This window comes from Tetrao urogallus, assembly GCF_951394365.1.
Source record: "Tetrao urogallus genome assembly, chromosome: 1".
NCBI lineage: Eukaryota > Metazoa > Chordata > Aves > Galliformes > Phasianidae > Tetrao > Tetrao urogallus.
In genome coordinates, this window is record NC_136813.1 from 109,906,667 (window position 1) to 109,930,377 (window position 23,711).

A 23,711-nucleotide genomic window follows, 5' to 3' on the forward strand; every position below is an offset into this window, starting at 1 on the left:
TTTGTGGATGTTTTCCCCCATATGTTAACAAGCTTCATTAGCAGTTTATAATGCTTATTTTTACTTTATTGAATCTGGTATTCAATTAAGTCTAGAAAAAAACACTGTCATGTACTGCTGGGAAAGTTCTTCCTAAATAATGTTTTATCTAAGTTAAAACCCCAAACACTAAACATTTATGCTTGTGCAAATCATACCAAATAATACAGTATCTTAACTACAGAGATTAAGATACTAGAGGCAGGATTGTGTTCCTTAACTGAGAAAGGTAAAACAGCTTGTTGTGCCATACGTAAAGAAAAATTAATTCAGAGCATTCATGGAAGCAGTATGGAATGAAACAGCAGAGGGTTAAAACAGAAATGAAGCATAGGTGATTTGGGGAAAAATGATAGAAGTATGATTGAATGTTCAATTAGAAATTCATAATCAAATAGAAACTACAGCAAAATTTTTAATAAAGTAATTAGTCTATAGTACATCTCAGTCCCAAGATTAATGCACTTCCTCTCTCATGCTATTTGCCAGCATTTTAAAGGAGCAACCACACCATTTTCAGGACGTGTGCTTCTTATGACCAGGCTACTGCAGTGCTAAAAAGAGATGATTTCTCCAACAATGTCTAGACTTTTGCTTCTACGAGTTGCCAATTCTCACCAGAGACCAGGAAGTTTGGAATCCCACATTCCAATGTCTCAAAGGACTACATTTCTCAGTAAAATGATGGTACCACCAGTTGTCTTTAGTTTTGAATCGTTGTAATGCAGCTAGACTACAGTTGTCCAGACAAGCTGTTTTTTCAGGACAGACATTCCTCTTTCCTTCCACTTAACCTGGGATTCAAAAATCAGTAGAGAAACAAATATCATACGAACCAAATCTGAGTCTAAATGAAAAGCTGTTGATAAGTGCCCAGCATTGTACTGTTCTGCAGGACGACAATCCACTACGAAGAACCTCACTCCTTCCTGAAAGAGAAAGATTACAAAAATTTTAAAATCATGTAGTTTGTGACAGGAATGTACACAATCCAACTATATTTTAGTAGTAATTCCAAAGTTTCACAAACCTTCTTCAAATGGGCTATTAGCTATCAGAAAACTCTATTTTGGAGAACTCCATACTACTATTATCAGATGACCAGCAGCGTTTTCATAGTGATTTCTCACTGATACACAAGCTTACAGATCAGAAAAGATCACAGAGTACAATACGCAGTACAGTTATTTCACCTCTACTCTTAATAAATGTAGTGGATACAGTAACATGCAGCAACAAGACAAGAAGGCTCTGAAGCTCTAATCTAACAATTCATTTCTACTAAGCACAGCACATATGGATAGATTTATGTCCCAATAACTTAAATATAATATAAGTACATGCATAACTTTATTTGCAGTAGGAGAAAAAACACATGCATTTTCCAGTTGGGACCTATAAGCTGCTACATAATACCAGCAGTGAACAAGAAACACCGTAATCTAGTTACAACATTATCCATGTATTGGTTTCAAAAATTGCAAGCATGGTATGAAGAGGTCTTACGTGCTGTTCCCTGCATCTAAATATGTCTGCAATGAACTACCACAGAAATATCTTGAATCCATTTTTTGTGTGTTTAAGCAGCTCACTGACAATAGACCATTATTTCAAAACAGCATTTTTCTCAATGGTGGTGGGTTTAAAATTTTTCTCTACAATAGCTACATCTGGAAAGGAATTCAAATTAGTGAATTACTTCAAGCATCCACCCCTCAGGTCCAAATCATTTATATTAAGTTCCCCTTCGCTGTAGCCTCTGGTTGCTACAGAACAGATGTAATGCAGTCAACAGATTATTTACAAGGGGAGACAACTTCAGTACAAGAATACTTTTTCATGAAATAGCAAATATTTATTTGTGTGTTAGCACTCAGAGCATTTCTGATACATGAAGAAGTCAGAGATTCCTTTATTTTTCTTAAAATTGGAGAAAAGTAATTCAGCATACTGACTCCTTGCTGCTGATTCGCTTGAAGAATCTCAGACACTGAAACTGCTAGACAGAGAGCCTGGCTCAAGTCTGTGTCATCATCTTTGAGGCCCAGTAAGCTGCTGCCAAAAAGACTGTGATTGTCCTGAAAAGACAAGAGGGGAAAAAAAAGTTAACCGAAGCCACTGTCTTTAAATGTGAAGGCACAAAGTAAAAATACATTTGCAATATCAAAAATATTAAGCCCAACATATGCACATTTTGTCCGCATAATCAAATACATTCCATGAATTCACTGAAGTCGGATTTCTTAGAGTAAGGAAGGACTGCGAGAACAGAGCATGTGACCACAGCTTTACTTCAGGTAAGTGACTTGTTTTCTGCTTGCTGTTACAAATACAGCTAAGACTGCTGTGCAGTCTGCTACAAAACAGTATTGTCGGCATGGAATTTGTACTTCATCTGTTCTTACAAGAACCTGGTTTGCAAAACAAGGTCACTGGTAATGAAGCAGCAATTCTGTAGGGAAGCTTCCTGCCAATACATTCCGCTTAAACTTCTTATCTTTCCAAGATTCTAGAAGTGAATGCTGCCAGAGTAATAATAAGGAAAAGATGCCTAAAATATCACAATAAAATAATGTGATACTGTTGGTAGAAGTTTTCAGTCACCAAAAAGAAAAGAATTTCAAAATTACTTTATTATTACCTTCCTGAAAGAAGCTGGAGTTTTGCTACAGTAATATTGTGCCAAAGAGAAGAGATCCTCTATATCCTCTACTTCGAGATTGGCTGGTGAAGTTTCTAGAAATTCTGACATATATATATAGAAACAATGTAAGTGCATCATTATTTCAGACAGAGAAGAGCCATATTTTAAGTTATTTCTAATTTTTTTTTAATTTGAATCTCTTTTTAAGTTTTTATTTTTTTTAATAAAGTGCAACATGAATGTTGATTCATTCTCTAAAGGAAACTACTCCTCATTCTAAGGAAGCCTATTTGACACAAATTCAAGGCTTTGATACAGAGTAGTTCAATTTTACCACACTCAGTTTTTGTTGTAACATTAAGTCAGCTGCCTTTCCTAAAACAGACTGAACAAGAAAACCCTCTGGAACAGGTTACTTACAAGTTGTACTGTTGTCTGCCTAGAATGATACAAGGGTGCAGTTCTGCACTATACAGCTAAGATGCAAAACCCCGAGCAATCTCATTTTTAGCTATCAGAACTGGTTTATTGATTGTATTGTGTTTTGCCATGTAAAAAAATATAAAGGTAGTGAAATAGGCTCACAAGAAATTTAACGTAAATTCTATTAATCATATTAAAACAAAACAGTATTTATTAGAAAGATGGAGATAGACTTTTTACAAGGATAAGTAGTGACAGGAGAAGGCAAAATGGTTTTAAATTGAATGAGAATGAATGGTGGTGAGGCACTGGGACAATCTGTGGAAGAAGCTGTGTATATCTCATCCCTGGAAGTGTTTTAGGCCAATGTAGATGGAACTCTGAGCAACGTGAAGTGAAAGATGTTCCTGTTCACAGCAGGAAGGTTAGACTAAGTAATCTTTAAGGCCTTTTCCAACCCAAACAATTCTGTGATGCTATGAAAAGAGCAACACATTAAGCCTGGATCAAGTGCATACAAAGATAATAATCACGAAAATGCAACTGCAGTAGTTCTAAAGAAGGATTTGAAAGTTGCTGTTTTGAGCTTGGAAACAAATTATTTCAATTACTCTGAACTGATGAAGAAAACTGGGTGTGGGAGTGCTAAAAAGAAATGAAAGAAAACAGGACAGGGCAGATGTAACACAGCAAAAGAACAAGAAAGAAATTAGTATGTGAGAGGATGTATCAATGAGAAAAACGAGTGGGTAAACAGTTAAGTGATAATTCACTTATTTAGTAATAAACATAAACAAAGAGGATTGTGCTATATGGTGAATATTTCACCAGTAGATGTATAAGTGAAATACTTACTTAGCATTTCTTCTTTCTCTGATTCCTGTGCTAAGATAACATCTCTGAAAACAGTAAAGTCACAGGCAAAGGTTAAGACAGTAAAACCAAAATGAAACAAAAAATAAATTGTAAATGTCAGCATGGAAAGTTTCAAAGATTTAACCGTACACTTACTTTGCATTGACAAGGATGATCAACATTAAAAAATAAATAAAGAATGGATCTGCTTGTTGTAGATAACCATCCCATATTGCCTGAGTTACTTCAGTTGAACAGTAATAGGAGAAAAGGCTTCCAAGCTAAGAATTTAGAAAATATTGTGAGCAAGAGATAAACATAGAAACAGTCTTGTCAAAATAAGATTTTTAAGAGATACCAACCAGCTAAAAGAAAACAAATAAACAAACAAAGACATGTGAAAATATACCTTTGTACTACATACTGAAACACACTTATAGCTTCAAAAACAATATTTAAGGAAACAGTGCAGTAATGCTACAGCTCTAGTGTGAATAAATATTCCTTGTGGGAAGGCAAACTCAGCTTTATGTTGCAAGCAGAGAAAACTCAACCAGTGATGCAGCAATCAGACTGGAATGGTCTTTAGCTCACGGCCACTCAAAACCAAATATACTATGCTAAGTCAGTTACAAGAAACTAATAACATTTAGTCAGGTAGCTTAGCAAACAAGAATAAAAGGAGTCAATTAACAAGCTAATTGAATATTGTCGTACATTAGTTTGATGACGTTATTTAACATTCTATTATGATTAGTTAGGGCTGACTAATTGAACATTTGCAAGCAACAGAAACTTTTCATTACCATTTAACAAACTGGCTGTTCCCACGCTCCCTTTTAAAAATACACTATCTGAAATGCAAAATTCAAAGTGGATAGAAGAGAAGGTAGCAATTTCCTTTTATGCATCCCAGATAAAATTTGTAATCTCACCTAATTCAAATGTATCCCAACTGGCTTCATTGGCATCTTACTGAGTTTTCTGTTACATTTAAATTGGTATTAACAAAATAACAGCTTTCAAAAGCTTAGTTAGCTGCCTTAATACACTAACATGGAATATTTCCATGCTTCCAGCATCAAACACCACTGAAGTCAGCATGTCTCTGAACAGTGACACAACAGGCCTCTGAATATTGCTTATGAATTTCTACACTTGGAGAAAGCTCTATATAAAGTTTGTAGTGAGTTTCAATGTAATTATATAAAATAAGATTTACGATTGTTCTCTAAACTTGTACATCAGAGAGCCTGACACTGAGAGAGACAGTAACATTAGCTCATTTCCCTACGTCCTTTCAAACAGAAGATGTTTTTCCTAATAAATCACTCTACTTTTAATAAACAACTTTAAAGAAGTTTCTGTTTACTAGGGAAAAATATACAAAAGGAGGTAGGCCCAGTAGACTCAATTCCTCTTTTGAAGATTCACGACTGGCCAAAGGCCAGAGAATACAAAATGATTTCTGGATATATTTTAATATTAAAACTGGTAACAGCCTAAAAAGTCTTTTTAAACACAAACAATCAAGCAAAATCCTAACCTTGTAGTTTAATACGTTATTCTTTAACTTACATAGTGAATGGAATTACAAAAAATTTTGTAAAGCCAAAGACAGAAGACTATGGAAAAGATCATGAGACAGTAATGAAGCCTTCTTTCAATTTATGTTCTGCAAGTCCTATATCATGTGATTTTATTGATGATGCCAAGAAACACTGGAACATGTGATGATTCTTGAAGGGTGAAATATATGTATGTCTAAGCTCTAAAAGGCATAACAGCTGTATGCTGTAGCACTGTACTAGGTAGTAAAATTTATCTGTTGGAATGGACATTCTTAAAACAATTAGAAAGCTTATTCTGAAAGATCTGTTATGCTGATATTTCTCCATATCTACAACTATACAACAACCCACTCTAAAAACTAATGTCAAACATTATAATTGCTTATATTTTGACCGTATTGGTTGCTCTCATTCATAGCTATTCCACATAGTTCCTAACATAAATGGCTCTGTCAACATATAGAACAATAAAAACGTAATGTTTACAAGATCTTACACCTTGCATCACACAACTGAAGACAAAGAAGCCCACACTATGCTATGTAATTTATTTCAATTTACGAAGTTGTAATCTCTTGTACTGCTCTTTGCTAAACTAGTAAGGTATATTTCAGTGCAAGATAAATTTAGTTTTCATTATGTTTCCCTACTTTCACTTTATTACCCAGTTGAGTGCATATGAGTCCGGTGTCATCTTCTTAGTATCAAGAAAGGAGCAGAGTTCAGGCTCATGGTACTGAAGAAGCAACCTGAATAAGTGAAATGGTCTTCCCTTCAGAAAACAATCCCTGAAAACAAGCAGTGAAAATAATCGTGAACCTTTCCAATAAAATTTCAGTCATCAGACTTAAAGTAGCAATTCTTTATCAGCTCTGATAATGTAATTTCCAGCATAGTTCTTGTGATTTACAAGCGCTAACCATGAAACCAAAATACCTCATAAAATTCAGGAAAAGCAAACCAAAACAAAAAGGACCTACAGATACCAAAAAACCACTATGCTGATAAGGCAGGAGAAAGAATTTAATACTTCTGTATTACACCCTTTCTCAAATATTTGCAGTATTAAAAAGATTGAAATATCAAAATAAACATTGCATAGTTAACCCAGTGTTGTGAGCTCAAAACAGTATTATTCTAATACAGCAGCCAATGGAATTTTAAAAGGTGGTAATTCTGCACACAACTAACAGTGAAATGTCAATTCATCAGGCAGGAAATAAAGTACTATTTAGAATGAAGAAGCGGGTGTGAATAAGGCATTAAGAACAAATCTCAAGTGCTACAAAACATTAAGTAAGCATATGTGGAATGGGATACACCAATCTCCATACAGTTATCAACCTAACTTCCTTAAACAAAAGTACATCTACATTAGTGACAGGGAAATATTCATAGCAAATTCCATGTGGAGATTCTTTCTGGAAATTATCACGCAATCTCTGATTTCCCATTAAGTTAACGACAAAAAATGTGACAAGAATAATGTTCTATTACCGAATTTAGCATAAGATTCTACACTTGCAAATCATTTTGTTTGAATGGCTAATATGGTCAATTATTCAAGTCAGTCACTAATTCCTTACCACATTTTAACATTAGGGATGGATATATATCCAAAAATAACTTCAAAAAGAACCTTCCAACATTTCTAGTGACAGCAAAGCAGCCCTGTTTGAGTTTTTCCCAAGCATTTTTTCGATTTCTTTTTCCCTTGGTATTTTCTGCAGTAATCAACTCTCAACAGCATACCCAGCTTGGAATAAGAAAAACAAGCCACCTGATCAAGAATTTATAACCAACAGGCATTGAAAAATGGTTCAATTTATCAACATATCAGAGAATCTGACAACACTGCTAAAAACAACGCTTCTGTAGTCCATACCAACATACACATTCCATCACAAAATACTTCTAATGCCCTTAAAAATAGCATACAGACAGAAGAAAGCATTTTACCTTGGAATGTATTTATTCATGATAGCATAAAAGCAGTTGTACAGATCACTGCGTGGCAATCGAAGGTGAACCAGAGGTCTGAGGAGATGTATCCAACCAAGGCAAGAACTGTATTTAACATTGCGTGATTTACAGTAAAAAGTAATAACAGACTCAATGTCCAAAAGCAATACTGACTTCTCGTCTTCTGGCACAGACAACCGGTCTGAAATAAGCACAGAAATACAAACCATGTTAATGGCTTTTCAAAGACTGAATACATTTAGTTCATAGTGCAACTGCACCACTATGGAATTCTGGATGCTTGGGAAAAAGAGAATAGCAAAAAAAAGAACCCCAAATTAGTAGCATAGATTAAATACTAATAGAAATACATCTTAAAACGCATCAAAATATGAGTGACTTTTTTAACCTCTGTAGAGTAAGACATTTAATATTACAGCAAAACGAGAGAAGTTAAGATTTACTGGAATCTAAAGGAAACAAAAAGATAGAGCCTTTAATTCTTCCATTTCTATTTCATATGCTCAGCAAATAGCTTATGGTCAACTCCACAACAGTTTCATTTGAATTTCAGCACTGATCAACTCACAATTCACACCTTCCAGTTCCTCAAAAGCTCACTGATGTGCAGATTCATGAATATCAGTAGTTTGAAATCAGCAAGGCTTAGAGACTTAAAATCTAGTCTTTATGTATAAATCACATTTTAATATCTACTCGTAAATTATTTTCGTAAAAGGTGTTTGAGTTTCTTGGGTAACCATAAAAAGAAAACAATTTGCTTACAAACAGGCTTTAAATTTAGCAGGTTTAGCACTGCTGCTAATCAGAAAATACACTGTGAACATATATTCCTTCATACAGTGCAGTACATTGTTCAACTTCCTATAAATGTTGTGAGGAGCTGGAAAGTTAAGATGTCCCCTATTTACTGACAGACTAATTCTGGACCCATTAAATAGCACAAAAAATTGGGACAAAAGCAGTTCTGTAATTGAAGTAGTAAGGCTTACACTTCTTAAATATCATCATGGCTGAGTTGGATACTTACACAAAGCTTCAGCTTTCATTACTTACAAAGCATCCTTCTGCATAGACTCTTACTTAAAAAGCTGGCACACTTCAGAAAAAGTACTGGCATTGTATTTCTAGTAAACTTCTTTCCCCATCAGTTACAAGAAGCCCCTGAGTCTCACTACTGGTAACTAAAGTTTTTTTGTTGCAGAAGCTTTTAGTAATTTCCCATCAAAGCCATTGGACATTCAATATTTCCTTTCCTCAGCATCTCTGAAGAAAAGATAGCATGCAAAACACAAATGTCATCCAAAGATTTACTTTAAACTGGGAAACAACTCGCATTGCAAGAACATGAAAAAGACATATTTAATCCAACCCTAAACTGAAATCGCTATATAACTTCTCTTCTGATCTGACTCTACATTAATTAATCAGTTTAATACTATTATATATTAGAAAGTTTGGGAATAAAGAGAGAAGGAAGGAGAAATAATGGCATGTAGAGAGTGAAGTGATTAATTTTATATGATATGAATAATAATTGTGATTTGTTGCCATCTTTCTGAAGGGATATGTGATTTGACAGGAGTCGAACTCCTTTCCTTTCCTTTATAGGACAGGCGTGGAAGGAAAACAAGTTCTACTACATTTTCAAGCTGGAAAATGTACAACTATTTTAGAAGTGGTATGTATGCATGCATGGAACAACTCCATTCTCTGCCTTAATTTTCAGTTCTGTAAAAGTAAATTAAAATGTGCCAGGAAACAAAATGGAAGATTCTCTTATTGATGCCATGGGAAGAAGTATCCTTACTGATCAGTCAGCACTGACTCCATAAGCAGATCATTGATGCTACCATTGCTGCAATGTTCCATCAGGAAATTGGCCATTTTTGTAATGAGCTGCCAATCAGATCCTGCAGCAGCTCCTTACAGGCATGCTGGAATACGAGTTCCAGTGCCAGGACAGTGCCCTACTTTCAGAAATACAACCTTTCATTTCTCCTGAAAAAAAGAATGATTAAGAAAATAATTCTTACCAAAAAAAACCAGCTTACTAACTGGAAGATGTTTAATACGCTCCTCCTCTTAGAGGTTATATGCACTTTTGTGCTATGGCAGTTTTTCAGATTAAATACTGACAATTAGACAATTAAAAACTTGATGGACACCATGGAAAGTTTAGAAGATAGAACTTGGAAAAAAGATATTTTTTCTTTTTTTTTTTTTTTCTTAACCTCCTGGAGTCTTCATCCTATTGGACTGTGTCCACACATGCTATAACTTATGAGTCATTACTTTAAAATTCCATGAGATCCACCATCTCAAAGTTTGAGCAAATATTATTTTCTTACAATGTTTCTGATTTCCTGTGCGTTGCTTCTCATCCTTCTCAAAGCTTCCTCCAAAATGTAAATATCATTTAGGCTATTTAATTCAAATAACAAAGCCCTAAGACAACTGAGAGCAGTTTTCACATAGGTGATCTAAATGCAACTAACTTACCAATTAGCTCTTGGCAATCTTTATGAATTATATTCTGTTCCGGTAGATCTAAACAGCCATCCCAGGATGCGAGGCTGTCCCCCTTTCCTACAACATTAAGTGCAATCTGGAAAGAAGAATACAGAAAAATTCTGAACATCTTAGTGTCCTCAAAAGTTGAATTCACTAAATAACATCCTAAACCTGAATCAACATACACACATATTAAAATTCCAGTACACATCAACAAGTTGGCTTGTTTGTGAAGATGCTTGATAATTAACTCATTCACCTCTAATCACACACAACCTCCTCAGGTATTTCCTGCTTTTTAAGACTGTATTCACCTTCCAAACTTTGGCCCTCAGATCAGCAGGCAATTGCCTTCCTTGAATGATGTTTCTCACAGTTTCAAGATCACAGCCTCCTTCTTCTAGAGCTTCCGCAAGATCCTTTTCCCTACAATAACAATACGTAACGTATTTATTAAAAAAAAATATTAAAAACAAAACCAAAACCATAAAACAATGCAATGCTCTTAAGTCTTTATAGACAGGAGGCTACTATCAAGCAAAAAGACACACATGTAAAGGCATAATACAATTTCCCAGTTACTGAAGCAACGATGAAGAAAAGGCTAAACTATTCACTCCTTTATTTTTAAGGCTGTTTGTTCAACTTCTCATTCTATTCTATTTACACGAGAGAAAAAATAAGTTCAGATCAGTTTTTTGTTTTTTGTTTTTTTAATGAAGTGACAATGCTGGAAAATGTGTCATAAAAACGCAAATACAGTGTTAGTTAACAAGTCAATAGAGACAATAAATTTTCACCCACATACACACACTACATTCAAAGCAAATGCTAAACCTAAATTAGATGGCAGAGCTCTTACAGGTCAATTATGAACGATCTAGAGAATGGAAAACTTATTTCAAAGATTTAGAACGTTTAGTTCCTAACTCTATCTTTCCCTGAAGTGGGGAAGGACCTTTTAGTTAAACTCAGGTTTACTTAGGTTCCAGTATTCTAACTGTGGATGTGTGCTTTAGACTGAAATAAAACACACACAAATACTAGTAATAGTGTAGAAAGTAGAAAAACAAATTCACAAGAGAATTAAACAGTAACGATACTTTGCCACAGTAAGACAACAGAAGTTATTATGCATTTATAGATGACAGAGTGCACATTCAGAAGTGACTGCTTCACAGTGTGACAGCTTCTGCAGACCGTTTCAGTGTTCCCATGCTGTCGGTAATGAGACAACCACAGCTGATGATTATTTTAGGATCACGTAGCAGAGCAATGGCAAAAGATCTGGTTCACTGGAAAAACTGCAATGGCAAAGATATATGGGTCCCTTAGGCAAAGCTTCTCACTCCCTGTATCCCCTTCACTGTTTACTAGGAGCTCTGACACATGCCTTAAGAATGACTCTGTGTCACCACCTGACTAACCAAACACACACCCAGGAAGTCAATAGCCAGTGCAAAACACAGAATATGGCTGTTAGGACAGATAGTGAAGTATAAAGATTCATTCCTTGTAACAATGCACCTCTTGGCATCACTTTGTATTTCCAGCATACAGTAGGGCACAGCCAGCAGTCTGTTTCTTTGGGTACCTTTGCTAATTTAAAGTACAGTTTACAATAATTTCCATATACTTCAGTATTGAAAATAATATCCCAAAGCTCATAGATCTACAGACTGCATGGGAAAATATCACCTCCCTGATAGAAAAATGAGGGGTAAAAATACACGAGCACACTTGCACATCTCTTATCACATCTCTTATCCTGTTGTCTAACTGTGTACATAACCATCGATGGTGGAAAAATTAAACCACCAAATTAGTTCATCCTGAATACAATTCACGGATTTCCAGGACATGTACGTAAAAGACTTGGTGCTCTGCAGAGCTGGATGAACTGAGGGGTGATCTAATGCCAGTAAAAGCCAATATCAGACATAAGCTGAAGGGAGACAGATGCTCTCACCTGTACTGCATATTTCTGTGCACTCCCTGCATGACAAACAGAACAGAGAGCAACAGCCAAGCTGGAATTATCGCACATACAAAATACGGTTAGTTGCTACAAATACTAGCCAAGTACTGAATGGGAACATGGGAATGAATGCAGTAGTTGCATGCAAGTTGTACTGTACACAACAAGGACTTTAAACGTAATATTCAAATTTGATTTCTATGTCCCTCAAAGAAAATTATTTTGGGGGGAAAAAAAAGTCATTTAATATATGGAGAACAACACGTGAAAATGTAACTACACCAATTACAAAAACATACCTGTCAAAGAAAGCTTCACGAATCTACGAGTAGCTACTTACCACTTACAAGTACCTAATATTCACAGCTTAAAAATCAGCAAATGGACTACACCAAGATCATCTTTGATACATTATCTGCAGTGGTGTGCTTCCTCTGTTTGGTTGATATTACATTACAATTTGCAAAATCTTCCTAAGTGCTGTCACAAGTACTTTCTACTCAATGAAGGCGACCATTGTTCAGTCTGTGCAGAGGCCAGAAAAGAGGACTTCTCAAAGGTTAAGAGAAGTTTTTTCCTAATAAATACTGTATTCAAGCTAACTGGTTAAGTACTGTGAGAGTGGTTTTGATACTTTATTACACGCCCCCCCGGCCATGTTTTAGCTGATTTCACTCTGTGTTGTACTATAAACGCTCCAGCAAACTGCTAGCAATCTGGATCCTTGTCATCCTTGTGTGAATATCAGCTAGGAAGTTCTCTGTTCTCACAGACAAGAGCTTTTTAGTTACTTTGGAAAGAATGCAGCACTGATCGTGGCTTTCCGTTCTACCATGGCTGCAGTCTATTTCAAGAAGCCATCCAAAGCTTTGATAAAGATGTAGACAATCCCATTCCACACATAAGCCATGACCCGAAAGGTTAATTCCCACAAGGCATGTGGCTTTAAATGTTATAAATCACAGTAATGCTATTAGTGTTTCTGGAGTAAATTTGCATACTCAAAGGATCTCTGATATTCAAGCCAGAGACCAATGATCTTCAGGAATAGTCAAATGCTTTTTTTCCACTATTTTTTTTTAATCTAGACACTTGAGATGTGACAGTTGGGGGTGTTAGTTGACAGCTGGGGGTGTTAGTTGACAGCTGGTAGAATGAAGCCAGCAGTACATCCAGGTGGCCAGGAAGAACAGCAGCATCCTGGCTGGTATCAGAAATAATGCAGCCAGCAGGAGCAGAGAGGTGATCTACCCTCTGTATCAGGCACTGGTGAGGCCACACCTTGAGTTCTGTGTTCAGTTTTGTGTTCCTCAATACAAGGAAGATATCAAGACCCTGGAGTGTGTCCAGAGAAGGGCAGCTAAGCTGGTGAGGGGTGTGGAGCACAAGTCTTATGGGGAATGGCTGAGGGAGCTGGGATTGTTCAGTCTGGAGAAGAGGAGGCTCAGGGGTGGCCTTATCATTCTCTACAACTACCTGAAAGGTGGATGTGGCAATATGGAGGTCAGCCTATTCTGCCAGGAAACAGCAATAGGACCAGAGGGAATGGCCTCAAGTTGGGCAAGGGGAGATTCAGGTTGCATATCAAGAAAAATTTATTCTCTGAAAGAGTGTTAAGGTGCTGGTATGGGCTGCTCAGGGAGGTGGTGGACTCACCATCCCTGGAGGCGTTCAAGAACTGTGTAGATGTGGCACTGAGGGTTGCAGTTAGTGGGTAATATTGGTAGTGATGGGCTGACTGTTGGACTAGATCTTACTGGTCTTTTCCAATCATAATGATTCCATGAAAGCCATTGTGTCCTAGAACATCAAGCACATCCAGTTTGCATGCTACAGTTATTGGGAATGCATGATAAGACAATGATAGGCACACATAAAGCAATGGTGCCATCACAACTGCTGGGACAGACTGTGGCTATCAAAGTTGGTGCCAGACTGGATTATTTTATTCTCCTAATAAATTTTTGTAACAGGGAAGGAAGAGCTAAACTGTATTTTAAGCAAATGACTTTACTTTGAAAAAGCTCACAACTGCTAGTAGTTTTATAAAACATTCTAATTATATACATGGTTTACTTAAAAGAAAACTGGGGAAGTGACAAATGCCTGTGAACATTTCCCATGTCAATGGCTAATATAAATGTATTTCTACAGCCATCTTTTACCTTCCCAACACAGGAAACCATCTACATAAAGGCCGCTATATTCCCCAGAAATATAACTTATTTGCCATGATTTCCGAATTTAGTTTATGATCCTCCCAACCAATGGAAAAATGCCTCAACAAGAGCTATATCAAATCAAAAGTAAACAAAACATTCATAGAACGAATCATAGAATGGCCTGGGTTGAAAAGGACCATAATGATCATTGAGTTTCAATGCCCCTGCTGGGTGCAGGGTCACCAATCACCAGACCAGGCTGCCCAGAGCCACATCCAGCCTGGCCTTGAATGATGTATTTGGAGATAGAATTACACTTGCCTTTGAATCCCTCTAAGGAACTGAACACAGGACAACAAAACAGAGCTGGCCTTTTTGGTCCCAGAGTTCAGATGTACATGCACATCATTTTATGCTTTATTTGTTTGTTTTTTTTTTAAAATGTGAATGTTAGTGCACAGCACTATATGTAGACTTTAACACCGTGATAATACAGTACCAAATATGCTGTAACTACTTTTTAACAGGGCTAGTCAGAATAGTAATACTGCAGTACTGAGTCTTAAAATATGTCAAGAACAAGCCCTTGCATCTCATTCTAACGGGAATTTTACCAGCTTGTTGCAGTCTGGAAGACTGTAATACTCTTTGATCATTGGTAATGGACGAGGTTTGCAGTAAGTTTTTTCACAGATATTTCAACATGGCTCTTATTCTATGTCCATAACCTTATTCCAAGGTTATGTTCCAAAGTGTCAAGATTGAAAGTCAATGACTCCATCCAGAATCACAGAATCACCAAGGTTGGAAAAGATCTTCAAGATTATCCAGTACAACCATCCACCTATCACCAGTAGTTCTCACTAAACCAGGTCCCTCAACACAAAATCCAAACGCTCCTTGAACACCTCCAGGGTCTGCGACTCCCCCACCTCCCTGGGCAGCCCATTCCAGTGCTTGACCACTCTTTCAGAAAAGTCTCCCCTGGTGCAGCTTGAAGCCATTCCCTCTAGTTCTATCACCAGTTACATGAGAACTGCCTAGCTTTGTAACTATATATACCAACAGTCAGGACTATTTAGAAATAATGGTACCAGACACTGTACTTGTATAAACACTTCATAAACACTAAAGCTGTAAAAAAACCCTAAATAAACAAACAAAAAAGAAACTCCATTCATTCCCCTTTGCTACTAAATGACTCTGGGTTGTTTCATCCCCAAGAGCTGTATTTGCAAAACCAGTGTAGACAAAGAACAGGCACCAGCAACATCTGCATGCTTGTCAGCTCTGGTTGTTTTCATAGAGAGACAACAATGCACAAAGAAGCCTGGGCACAGGAAGCATCAAACTTAGAATCCTCCACATCAAAGCACAGAAGCAAAACCAACAAGATTGGGAACGATGGTAAGGAGCAGCTCCACAACACACTGTTTGCAAAGTGCCTATGTGGAGGGGACAAAGAGCAAGGCAATAGCACAGCACTACATGCAATGCAGAAACGCAAAGAGAAAAGGGAAGATACGGAGGCGTAGAAGCACAGGGTGCAGTGAAAACAACTTCAATGTTTAAACCCGATTAAATTCAGCCTCAGAAATCTTAAGTGAATAAATGTGGCTGATACTGAGACCCCATCGGTACTGTTAGCATTGAAGTGATGCTACACACACACCAGAAGCAGTCCCTCACTAACGGACCAGGGACTCGATGTAAAATGCATTAGAAGTAATATCTGCGCTGGGGGAGGCAGAGGAGCAAAGCTATTCTAGAAACAGCCCAGCACCTACGGTTGGCAGGTTTGCAGGGAAAGCAAATCCATGAAGTGCCCGCTCCCAAAGGCTCCCGTCCCGCCCTAAAGCCACGGCCTAGCACTGGGACAGCGCCCTTCCCTCCGGCCGCTCCGCTCTGAAGGCAGCGCTTCCCCATTCCGGCACCCTCCAAGGGCTGGCATGGGATGCGCTGCGCTCGCCCCGCTCTGGGGCCTACGGGCCCCGCGGGAGGATGGCACCGAGAGGGTGGCGAGCACGGGGCGATCTCTTTTTCCCTCTCCACCGCCTCCCCCTCTGCTCGCCGGCTCCGCTCCTGGGAGAGGCGGGAGGGAAGGGAACGGGCGGGCGCGCAGCGGCATCCAACTCACCAGCTGCTCGGCGGCGCCCCGTCCCCTTCCGCCATAGCTGTTGACGTGCCGCCCCGCTCAGCCGTAAAGCACGGCCGGGGAGTCGGTATGTTGTTGTTTCTTTGCAACACCTTTCGGCCAGCCCCTCCACGGTGCTGTCGCAAAGTGAGGGCGTCGGCCGCAAAATGCGGAAGCCGGGCAGAGAGGAAGGCGGGCCCGCGTGGCGCTGGCAGCATGGGGGACGCGCTGGACGAGCCGTGGTGGGAGGCGGCGGCGGGGGAAGGCAGCGGCTCAGGTATGCCGCGCTCGGAGCAGGCTCTGAGCCCTCCTTCCTCTGTCCGCTGGCTTCCCCAGCCCCGTTTGCCCCCTCCCACTCTCAGCTTTTCACGTCCCGCTCCACGTTTTCCTCTTTCTTTCTCCACCCGCCAGAAATACGCTTTACGAGAGTTTAAAAGCAGAGGGGAGGGAGGGGGAGAAGGCAACGAGCCCTGAGGGCGGCTGTCCCTGAGGATACTTAGCCTGTAAACTGCTGCGTTCAGAACCGGGCTTAGCTGGTCATGGAATCATAGAGCATCTCGAGCTGGGAGGGACTCACAAGGATCACCGAGTCCACCTCGTGGCTCTGCGAAGGAGCAGCCAAAATCCAAGCGCTGTGTCACAGTGCCGTGTACGAAGGCTCCTTGAATTCCCGCAGCTCGGGGGCTTGATGAAAGGATGTTGCTTGTTGTGGGCTGATGACCGTTATCGTGAGCGCATGTATGGTTCTATAAGGCCTTGGGAATCCTAAACCCAAAGAAGAGCCTTTGGAGGGAAAAGTACCCATGGTACAAGAGTGCATCACCCATGTGCTCAGCGGGTGGACTCACCGCCCTGGTGATGTGCTGTGAAAGGACAGGAGCTGAATGGCTTCTTCTCCCCAGCCACTGCTCTTTGAGCAGGTAATTTGTTTCTCTTCCCAATGATGATGATATCTGGCTCTTATACCCGGTGTCTTATCATAGAATCACACAATATTTTGGGTTGGAAAGGACCTTAATTATCACTAGTTCCAACCTGTACCGTGGGTAGGGCTGGCACCCACCAGCTCAGGCTGCTCAGGGCCTCATCCAGCCTCACTTTGAGGGCCTCCAGGGTTGGGGCATCACAGCTTCTCTGGGCAGCCTATGCCAATTTCCTTTAAAGAGGCACTAGGAGAATATTTGAGATGAATTGTACACATATATTGTAAGGAGGCGGGGATCACAAGCCTTAATGAGGCTGCTGAACATTTCATTTTAATTCTCAGTTTCATCTGTGTTCTACAAGCACTTCCTATTCCCATGAAAAGTGCTCTTCATAAGGTATTTAGGATTCCTTAAGCCTCTGTGCTTACCCTGCCAACTAGAGGTTACCTATACGGTGGCTGATAAGCTTTGACAGCTTTCCTTTAGAAACTGAATATGTTTCAGGAAAATATTTATTCGCTTTGATGATAAACCTTAGGCATGATGTATAAATCATCTGACTTTGAGCTGAGAACCCCAGCTCTCAGTTACACACAACTCTTCCTGATTTTTGCAATTGTAAGGTTGCTAAGGTGTCTAATCCAGCCCTGTGCTAAAAGCACTAAATGTAGTGAACTCCAAAAATACTTGTATGGGAACTGCTGAGTCGCAGCCTGAACCTCTGATTGATCACTTGAGGCGAGCCACGAGTCAGACAGAGGAGCACAGGTGAAGGCAATTCTCCTGTGCTGCTGGAAGGGGCGGAGGCTGGCTCCACCTCTCCATGACCTATTTAAGAGCTGGCTACCAGTGGGGAAGGATCTCTTCTAGAGATCCAATCTACTGGTGTTTTGAGTGAGCCCAGGATAGGGGTAAGCCTTCTATTTATTCTCTTTTGTTATCATAGTCTGCTTTGCTTAACTCTCTTGTTTGTTTTGTGATTATAACATCCTAATATTCTTTGATTATACAACACTATATGAATGTTTTACTACTTACATTGCAGGTGAATGTTGTGCATGCCATATATGCGTTCTGATCCCCAGATCCCACCTTTGCAAACTTGCTGGCAGGTTCTTTATGTGGAGCCTGCTGTTGTATGATGTTGACACAAGCCATCAGTTAAGTAGGTAGAAGGTCCATATATTTTTTTATTTTGTGTTGCTGCTCCTCATGTACAGCAGATGTAAAATCAATTGTTAACTTGTACCATGTCTTGTGGACACTATAAAGTGCTTTAAGATCAAGTGGCAAGAAATAGGAAGTCAAGGGTTTACAATGTACGCTGTAAGCAGAAATACAAGAATATAATTTCCCACTAGAGCTTTTGACAGATTTGCTCATGTTTATTTCTGTGAAACACATAGTTTGTTTAAAAAACTATCCGACTTTAATTGCTGACGTATTTTAAAAAGCATCTCTGCCATAATGATGGGTAGAAAGCAGGAAAAAAAAAAAAAATTCTTTAAATACCTACCTTGTGCCAAGTCCCTTACAACTAGCCCTAGAATAAAAACTGACCAATGAAGTATTCATCCTAATATCTCAGCCCTTGTAAGTGTCTTCCATTTTAGCAACTTGTACTCAGAAGACACCACTTCTAAAAAGTAGTGTGTAAGAAGTGTTCAGACCCGCTAGAAAGGTATGAAAGAACAGAACACATATCCTAATAGATAGATGTATGAGTAATTCCTAATCTGATTTTGACCACATCATTAGAAACCATTAGTTTAGAGTCTGTATTAAAAATTGAAGGTATTTACTCCCACTTTTGGGACATGAAAGGATTAGCTGTCTATTTTACCTTGCCACAAGACAAAAACTAAAGCATCTTGCTCAGTAACTTTTTCAGCATACTTTTTGCTTTCAGAGATGTGGAGAGGGTGGTTGGAGATTTTTGGCTATTTATTAGTTTTGCTTAGTGTTGCGCGCGTCCCAGGTCATATAACTTCAGGCCTTCCTTCCTTCCTTCCGTTTTACCAGTTCATGCCACAGCTATGTGCAATACTGAATACCATTTTTGTGTTGTACTCAGAACTAGAAGGAGAGATTAAGGAATACTGAGGAGTTTGTTTAGCGCTGGTGTAAGACATCAGCTGTTTCCTTTTCTCTCCATGAGCAGAAAGAGCACTTCTGACAGCATTACAATGTCTCTCTTGCCTGTTATGCGTGTGCCGCATCTTTGGGCAGGTTGAGGGAGGGAGGACAGGCTTTTGTTTTCCAGAAATTCTTCCAGTTACCTCTTTTTCTGTTACCACTCCTTGTCTTTCATTCTCTGTGCTTTCCTTGTCTTCCTTTATCCGTAAGACTGTAGTATCTGTCCTTGTCAGTTCTTTTACATCCTTAAAGAAAAAGATGTGTGGATCATGTCCCTTATAAGCTGAAATAAATTGTGTCATCCCAAGTTAGAGCAAAAGGCAGGGAAACTCTTTTACACCAGCAGTAAAAACAGGTATGAAGTATAACACTGTACTGTAGATGATGATCTGACAGTACTTGTGGGGCCATTCATATGCTGTAAAGCAAAGGATGTTGTTGTGGGAATTCATTTTTTTTGCCCATACGTTTTTATTTTCTGTTTGTAGGCTGGTAATAAGAGCTGCCAAATGGCATCAGTTTGTTATGTGGGCTTTGCAACTAGTGAGAAGTGGACTGTTCACTGTAGCTCAATTATTAAGAGTTTTGTTGCATAATCAGAGCTGGGATCTGTTGGCGAGCTGACCTGTGTATGGAGAGTTTTCTCTCTTTCCTTTGGCTCATCCATCAGTTGCTGTCCCTTCTGATGAAAGCTGTTTTTGTGCTGATGCTCCTTTTCACATCTGTCTGATGAGCATGCCAGGCTGACAGCTGCTTTTTGGAAATCATTTTGCTTCTTTGCGTCGTGCACGCTTGTTCCGCATCTTGCAGAACGTATCACGGGGTGCTTCTGTGAGCTTTATTTGGACCTGAGCATGTGTCACTTGTAGCTTCAGAACTTTACTGTTAGCTGTAGATTTAGTGAATTAAATTGGAGTGCTTCTCTTTCTAATGTAGAAGAGTCTTTTCTCTGTTTCTTCTTTGCCAAAATGTGTCTTGTAAGGCACATGCTGAAGTAAGGTTTCGGTAGGCTGATCTTTTGAAACCTTCACTTTTTAACTACCCATTGAGATTTTCTTGTGAGGCTGTTGAGGGAGGCATAGATTTCTGTTGTGGGTTTGCAAAAATAGTCCCGCAGGAGTGCTAATGTGTTGTACTGGCTCAGTGGCTAAGTTAAACTTTTAGCTGTGAAATAAAAGGGAAACAAATTGGGTAACCGAACGCATCAAAATCTGTCTTTGCTTCAGCAAAACGGTCCCAATTCTGGCTGTGATGTTGCGATCACCACTAGCTTTTGCTTTATTTAGGAATTAAGATTTGGCAGTTCTTAAAGAAAGACCTATGTGAAAGGAGCTTTCCCACAAATTATCAGTTGAGCCATTTAGACTGTTGGAATGCACTCTGTTAGGGGAAGAAGAATGAGGGAGACATTAATACCAGGGAAATAAATTAAGTTTTATATTCTACAACAGTAACTTGGGTTAGTTGGCATTATGGATTTCCTGTGGGAGAGTTACTTGCAGTAATAGTATCTTGTTAGTTTTAACTTTCTACAATAAAACAGTCAGGAATTTTCTTGTTAGAGCAGCAATTGCTATTTTGCGGACAACTAAAAACAAAGAACAGATGTGGAGACTCTTCTAGCGTTTGGTTTTTTTTTTTTTGTTTGTTTGTTTGTTTGCCTCTCCTGGAAGTAAATTTGATTAAATTGTAAGTCTTTTAGAAAGGGTATACGTTAAGGGGGGGGGGGGGGGGGGGGAACAAAAACCCAAGAAAATGGCAAATTCTTTCATGGGTGGGCAAGATCTACTTGTGCAAATAATTAATTTGATTAAAAAAAGTATCTTCACTATGATTTAAAAACTATATCTTAATCTATGATTAAAAACTATATCTTCACTAGAAGATATGACTGCAACTGTCCATTTTCCATGACAGTGGGCAATTGAAAGGGAGGGGCAGAATTGCAGAGGACTGAAATAACACAGTTGCACTTCTTTAAACTCATAAGTATTGTTACACTTGACACAAATTTTGATCCGTTCCAATAAATACTGTTTAAGTGAACTCAAAACTAAATACTGTAGTCTAAATAAAAGGATGATAGTTAAAATAACTAATACAAGTAATGTCAATCTCAATTTTGCAACTGTTTTCTAAAGGTAACATCTGCATGCATGCAAGTGGGGTGAATCAACTCACTGAGGAGAGAATTGTTCATCTGCAGGTTATGCTTCCTAAGTGATGTTTTACACAACAACTTTTTGAAGCTCTATGCATTATGAAAGTAAATTTTTTTCTATCCCTCTCATCATTTTGTCTTTTGCTAGTTAAGGTAAAACACCCAGATTGAAACACTTCTTTAGTAGACTGACTGATAAACGAAACATTCCCTTGTTCAGCCCTGTTTCATGTAGTTCACTGCACAAGTCTGTAGAGACAACATTGGTGTTGCTGTTTGTGGAATGCGTCAAAACTGGTTTGTATCTCAATTGTTTCTCCACTGCAAAGGACAAATTCTGGAATTATGCCAGAAAAATGAGAGCAGACCTTGGTCCTTACAGACATGCAGTTGCCTGTGTCTCTTAAAAATCTGGCTCTCTTGGTCTCCTATAATTGGTGGCTGTTAACCTACTGACCATGCGGAAGGTTTCAGACTTCTCCCCAGTGCAAATAACTGCTGTTGAGGTTCAGATTGCTTAAACCCGTGTCATAGATCGTAGAAGATGATTTACCTTCTCCCTCCACTGTGAAGGCAGGCTTTAGACACAGTCCTTATAATATGTAGCTTTCCAGAACTGCTGTCTTGAAGTGGCTTGTTGAGATGTCCTGCAGGAATTCTGACAGGTAGTTTAGTTGCATTTGTTGGCTTTGGTTTGGGGATCCGACTTGGAACTGATTGACGGAACGCATCAGTAATCTTGAAACAAACAAACAAAAGGTCATATTAGGTGGAGAGGTTGGTTGTATGTTTAGCACTTTACTGTTCTTTTCCACTTCATATAATTAAACATGTTGCTCTCACTTAGAACTGTCTGCCCAAACTTCCTTACCCTAATTGGTAACGAGAGTGTAACACTGTATATAACTCACCTGCTTGTTTGATAAATAGCAAAGAATCCAAAAGGTTGGAAGTTCTCTGCCTATTAATAGTTTTTCTGTCAGGCCTCTGACTAGGACAGCAACCCTTTGGGCTAAGTGATGGCATGGCATTCAAAGGCTGCGAACTCTGACTTCTCTGGGTGAGTAATCAGAGAATTTCTATGTGCAGAAGCAGGACATGATTGAGTCCTGAGTAGCAGAAAAGACTTAGCTTGTATGTGAGAAACCCATTCTTTGAGAGTGACTGCAGTGTACACAAAGTGAATGTATTTGTAGGAGGGAACTCTCCATCCAGAATCAACTATACATGGAATAAATATTTTTGGAGTGTATCATTTTAAGAGCCTACGACTTGGCTGCAGACAACTGTATATGATACAAGTTCTCAAAAGGATAAAGCAGTAGTGGAAAAGCCAACATTAAATTTTTGCATGTATTTTTTCAGTATGGAGGAACTTGGGAGAAGTTTGCACTTTGTATATTTGCTTAATGGATCATAAATCAGGGAAAAAAGATTCATGGAACCATTAAGGTTGGAAAAGATCTTTAAGATCATCTAGTCCAACCATCAGACCACCCCCACCATGCCCACTAACCACATCCCTCAGTGCCACGTCTACTCAGTTATTGAACACCTCCAGGGACGGTGACTCCACCACCTCCCTGGGCAGCATGCACCAATGTCTCATCACTCTTTCTAAGATTTTTCCTAACATCCAACCCCAGTAGGGAACTGGAATTCTGAGGTCTGAACCAGTCAGAAGTTGTTTGAACTGGCTCAGAATTGGGTATAAAAGGATGCAGAGGAAGATAGCAAGGGTGATCAGTTATGTAATGCCTTCTGTGTAAAGAGTGGTAACATATACTGAAACTTATGTTTAGAAAATAGGCTGTAGAGAGAAAAACCAACACAAAATTCTAGCATTATTCCTAGTCCATGGATGGTGAATGGGGGAATTTGCTCTTTCAAATGACGTACATGAGAGGGCATACACAGAAGCTGTCAAAAGACAGGTAAAAGATGAGAAGGAGTGGTTTTTTTTTTTTTTTCCTTGCTAATGAACAAAAACGCCTTGGCACAGGCAGATAAGATGATCACATAAATTTCTTTGGAGAGAGATTAGAATGATTCATGAAGTTCATCAGGGACTGCTGAAAAAATAAAGATGCGATGCGGGTTTCAGCTGAGGAGAGCCCTAAGTTTTAGACAGCTAGAAGCTGGACTTGTTGCTCTGCTTGCTTGATACACAAGCTTTTTTTGGTAA

At 39.0% G+C, this 23,711-nt stretch overlaps 3 protein-coding genes across 6 annotated transcripts in view; 1 reads left to right on the top strand and 2 right to left on the bottom strand.

Annotated features, from left to right (window-relative positions):
* TBC1D23 (TBC1 domain family member 23) overlaps positions 1-16,341 on the bottom strand; it is a gene marked incomplete at both ends in the record, with an annotated part of 28,679 nt that extends 12,338 nt beyond the window's left edge. For all 4 annotated transcript variants that reach the window (XM_079546654.1, XM_079546653.1, XM_079546652.1 and 1 more), the window contains 10 exons: positions 876-968; positions 1,995-2,117; positions 2,681-2,784; positions 3,962-4,005; positions 4,118-4,242; positions 6,197-6,320; positions 7,492-7,696; positions 10,018-10,123; positions 10,344-10,455; positions 16,307-16,341. In XM_079546654.1, the coding sequence (XP_079402780.1) occupies positions 876-968; positions 1,995-2,117; positions 2,681-2,784; positions 3,962-4,005; positions 4,118-4,242; positions 6,197-6,320; positions 7,492-7,696; positions 10,018-10,123; positions 10,344-10,455; positions 16,307-16,341 (1,071 nt within the window). The remainder of the gene's footprint in view (positions 1-875; positions 969-1,994; positions 2,118-2,680; positions 2,785-3,961; positions 4,006-4,117; positions 4,243-6,196; positions 6,321-7,491; positions 7,697-10,017; positions 10,124-10,343; positions 10,456-16,306) is intronic.
* A 52-nt stretch (positions 16,342-16,393) lies between these two features.
* Positions 16,394-23,711, top strand: part of CMSS1 (cms1 ribosomal small subunit homolog) — a gene marked incomplete at both ends in the record, with an annotated part of 228,109 nt that continues 220,791 nt past the window's right edge. Inside the window, one exon of the mRNA XM_079546699.1 lies at positions 16,394-16,580. Coding sequence (XP_079402825.1) covers positions 16,394-16,580 — 187 coding nt within the window. The remainder of the gene's footprint in view (positions 16,581-23,711) is intronic.
* The window catches only part of FILIP1L (filamin A interacting protein 1 like), a gene marked incomplete at both ends in the record, with an annotated part of 147,968 nt that continues 144,911 nt past the window's right edge, over positions 20,655-23,711 (bottom strand). The window contains 2 exons of the mRNA XM_079538174.1: positions 20,655-20,745; positions 22,080-22,264. Of these exons, the coding sequence (XP_079394300.1) occupies positions 20,655-20,745; positions 22,080-22,264 (276 nt within the window). The remainder of the gene's footprint in view (positions 20,746-22,079; positions 22,265-23,711) is intronic.